Below are 4,145 nucleotides of genomic sequence, written 5' to 3'. Positions count from 1 at the left end.
CTTGCCCAGCGTGGTCCCTTTCACCAGACACGCCAGGGCCTGGGGCCCTCAACCCTGCTCGTGGTGGGAGTGGGAGTAGGGGCGGAGTGGGGGCTGGGGACCGGGCACATGGGTCTCCTGGGTTTGGGCTGCCCCAGCCCCCATGTGGCTCTGTGGGGTGAGGCAGGCAGGAGCTGCCGGCCACCTTCGATGGTGCAGGTGAGAAAGCTGAGTCCCCTGCACTGAGACCAGTGCGCCCTGTTTCACGCACGCTGAGGGGCTCCCCGAGTTCTCTTCCCCGGTGTGACGAAAGCATGGTGGGGGCCCAGAGCCTGTGCCGGCTGCCCCGGGGTCTGGAAGAGCCTTAGGCCAGGTCACACCTGGTTTCAGGCCTGGGAAAGCCAGCGGCTGGGCAGGTGTGGGGAGCCCTGGCTGTACGCCCCGCTCTGCCTCTAGCTCGCTCCTCTCGGGCCCCGGGTTCCTCATCGCGGTGGCCCTCGGGGCTTTACCAGCTCCTACATACGGGCTTTTCAGAGAACCAGTCAGTCCTGGGTCTGCCTGGAGAGGAAAAGCCTTCCGAGCAACACGTTAAAGCCACAGCCAGAGGGGAGTCAGCAGAACTGTGCCCACTCCCTCGCGGCGCAGCGGGCCCGGCACGCACAGCGCGTCCCTGGGTTCCAGACCCGAGTGCTTGGCCAGGGTCCCACGCTGCCTTGCTCCAGTGGTCCTGGAAAATCCATGGAAACCCGGTCCTCCCAGACAGGATGATCCACCCCGGTAGGCGGGGTGGGGGCAGCCAGTGATGGGCTGGAGCAGAAAGGTGTTCAGGTGCAGTTGGTGTGGGGCCCGCTGTCAGGACACTCCATCTCTGGCACTTCGCAGAGGGTCCCAGCAGGCAGGGCCTCAGGCACCCCGGGGCAGTCTAGTGAGGCACCCCCGGAGAAGGGGAGGCTGAGAGGGAGGTGGGAGGCGCAGGGAAGGAGGGCTCAGCCACTGCCCATTGGCACCATTTGCTTATAGGATGTGGGACCCTGGGCTTGGCATGTCCTGGTGCCACATTTGCGTTCTTGCATTATTTTCTTTCTTTTTAAAAATATATTTTTATTCATTTCAGAGGAGAGGAGAGGGAAAGATATTTTTTATTGATTTCAGGGAGGAAGGAAGAAGAGAGATAGAACCATCAATGGAGAGAATCACTGATGGGCTGCCTCCTACACGCTCAACACACGGGATTGAATCCAAAAGCCGGGCATGTGCCCCGAAGGGGAATCGAACCGTGACCTCCTGGTTCATAGGTTGAAGCTCAACCTCTGAGCCACACTGGCGGGGCTACTTTCTTTCTTTAAAAAAATCTTATTGATGAGAGAGAGAGAGAGAGAGAGAGATCCCAGAGCTCCATTCTTTCTCCGGGCCCGGGGAGATTGGATGGCCCAGTCCACAGTATCACTGAAATACCAGCATGGCAGGACCTACAGACACTGCCCGATAACCAGGAGAGGTGGCCTTCAGTTGTGCAGCGTTTCACCACTTGGGTAGCAGTACTGGCATCATCCCCACATCAACCCACGAAGCAGGCCTATTTTCAATCACATTTTTCCAATGAGGAGATTTTGGCACAGAGAGGTTGAGTAACTTTTCTAAGGTCACACAGCTAGTAGGTGGCAGAGCCCCGATTAGTGCTTTTTACATTCTGCTTTACTGTGTGGAGGGGCTGAGCCTCATCGGAATGGATCCACACGCTTGTGACTGGTCCCCTCCCTGCCCCTTAAGACCAGAGCAGCTGAGGGGAGGGTCCTGGCTGAGGGCTCGCTGACCATGCTGCCTGTGCCGCACGGCCTCTGTGGCTCTGAAGTCCTCCAAGACGAGCGGACACAAACCACTCCCCAGCGTGGGCTGCCCGTCCATGTGGACGGGCCTTAGGGGAGCCCTGGGGTTCAAATGGGCAGGTGGGAGAGTCCCATAGCCATCACTACTCCGGGAGCCTCGCGTTAAGAAGGATGCTGAGTCCCAATAAAATGGAAGGCACCACAGAGGGACCATTGCCCTCCCACCCCCTTCTGCAGGGGGGGCCAGGAGGCCTGAGAGGAGGTCCAGCCCCATGTCCCACGCAGGACACAGCTCCGCCCCCTGGCACCATCCTCCCTGGAGGCTTGTCCCGCCCCACCCCCCCGCCTTCGAATTGAGCGGTTGGCCTCCAGTGCCCACGCCCACGGCTGGCCTCCCCCAACTGTCACCTCCATGAGCAGCCCTCCTCCTGGGTGCAGCCAGCACTTCTTGGGCCTGGGGGCCATTCAACTTCATGAGACCCAAGGTGTGGAAACTGCAAAAGAAACGCCTTTATTCTTTAAACCTTAATATTTACAAAGAACGAAAATAACAGAACTGAGGTTGGCTTACAGAGTGGGTGGCAGAATAACAGATGTGTAACTCGGCTTCGGGGGTGGCTGGCCGACCAGGGCGAAGCCCCGAGGTCTGCACAGGGACGGGGGGGATGATCCGTCGGGCTCTGGCCTGGAGGGGGACCCGCTGTGCCCGGCCCCGCAGCTCCCAAGGCGACGGCCTGAGAAGGCCGGGCCCCGATCCCGCCCTCCCTGCCCCGCACACATGTAAAGGGAAGGCTCTCAAGAGGCCACACCACACCGTTGCCCGGCCCCCTGCTCCCAGGGGAGCTCCCGGGGGCCCCACACGCCCGCAGGCCGGAGGCGGAGCGAGGCCCGCAGCCCCGCTAGAGGTAGCCAAAGACGTTGAAGATGGGCGGGGGCATGGCCGGCTTCGTGGGGATGGGCTTCAGGACCACGGGCCTGTGTACCTTCTGCCCCGGGCCATCCACATCCTTGGCCGGATGGGCCAGCTCCCCGGGGGAAGCGGGGCTTTTCCTCCACAGGCCCAGGCTGGGGACCGGGCCCTGCGGCAAGGCCCCTGGAGGGCCTGGGTAGATGGGCTGTCCATGGTACTGGAAGGGGCAGCAGCTCCAGGCATTGACACGGCCCACCAGGGAGACCCCAGGCAACTTGGGTGGCTCCTTTTCAGCCAGTGCCCTGGGGGACATGGGGATCAGGGCCATGTCAGGCCCAAAGAGCTCCAGGCCCCTGCAGTGTTGCTTACACTCGTAGGGAGGTCCCTCTCTGGGGCCCAGGACCCCCTCCAGCGCCACGGGGTAGCTGTGGGTGGGCCGCGGCTCCTCCCAGAAGGAAGCGGGCAGCTGTCTTTTCCTCATGGGCACCTGGCCAGGCCTGGCAGCTCCTGGATTCTGCCCCTGTAGGGTCTGCTCCCTAGAGAGACACTCCTCCCTGTAGGGGTTCCCCAGAGCCTTCTCCTTGCAGTCCCCACCACTGCTAGGGCTGGCGTCAGGGCCGGGATTGAGGGGCAGCCTCCCGGGGCGGTCCTCTGGCCCCCTTCTCAGGGGAGCCTCGGCCCCTCGGCCCGGGAGGCCCCGAGGCAGCCGGGAGTACTTCTGGGAGAAGCGTTTGAGCTGCTTCTGCAGGTACTTGCGGTGGTCCACAGAGCGGCGGCAGGGCGCCGACTTGTCCAGAGCCGCCTTGATGTCGCTGGAAGCCAGATTCACAAAGTTCAGCAGCATCTTCACGTCACTGTCGGATGCCATCACCAGGGGGGCCACTGCACCGGGCTTTCCATGAAGAGGGTGGTCTGCTCGTGGCGGGCAGCTCCAGGGAAGGGCACCGAGCTGACCTGGGGGACACACCGGCCGTTGGAGTCTCTCCAAGCCGCCAACTCAGCCCCCCACCCCCCACCCCAAAGGCCACGTGGCTGCAAACAGTGGCCCCGGCCCCGGCCCCCCTCCGCCCCTGACAGAGTCCCGGGCAGTGAGACACCCATTCCAGCGTGTCCTGAGCATCGGGGATGGGCCAGGCTCAGGCACCTTAGTCTGCTTGGGTCGGTCGCCCTCTCCCTGCAGCTGAGGCTCAGAGAGGTCAGGTGACGTGCCCAAGGTGGCCCAGCCACAGTGGTGTTGCTGGGGCTGGAGTACAGGTCCCCTCGCTCCCAGCCCACTGTCCCCCACACACCACGCTGCCCACGTGCACACTTGCCAGCCAGGTTTTTCTTTTCTGAGCAGAGGTGACTGCTCCGCTCCCAAGCCAAGCCCCCATCTCCCTGGTGGTGCCCTCCTCCTCCCACCCCCGCCCCAGCCCTGCGAGCGGCAGCCC

The 4,145-nt window shown here is 62.9% G+C and overlaps 1 protein-coding gene across 1 annotated transcript in view; it reads right to left on the bottom strand.

Moving 5' to 3' along the window:
- Positions 1–2,324: 2,324 nt before the first annotated feature.
- The window catches only part of FAM181A (family with sequence similarity 181 member A), a 2,072-nt gene continuing 251 nt past the window's right edge, over positions 2,325–4,145 (bottom strand). Inside the window, exon 2 of the mRNA XM_006767617.2 lies at positions 2,325–3,669. Coding sequence (XP_006767680.1) covers positions 2,705–3,583 — 879 coding nt within the window. The 5' untranslated portion in view covers positions 3,584–3,669 and the 3' untranslated portion in view covers positions 2,325–2,704. The remainder of the gene's footprint in view (positions 3,670–4,145) is intronic.

The sequence above is a fragment of the Myotis davidii genome, unplaced genomic scaffold (genome assembly GCF_000327345.1).
Source record: "Myotis davidii unplaced genomic scaffold, ASM32734v1 scaffold1703, whole genome shotgun sequence".
NCBI lineage: Eukaryota > Metazoa > Chordata > Mammalia > Chiroptera > Vespertilionidae > Myotis > Myotis davidii.
Note: the sequence above shows the minus strand (reverse complement) of the source record. Positions and strands in the feature narration are given on the sequence as shown.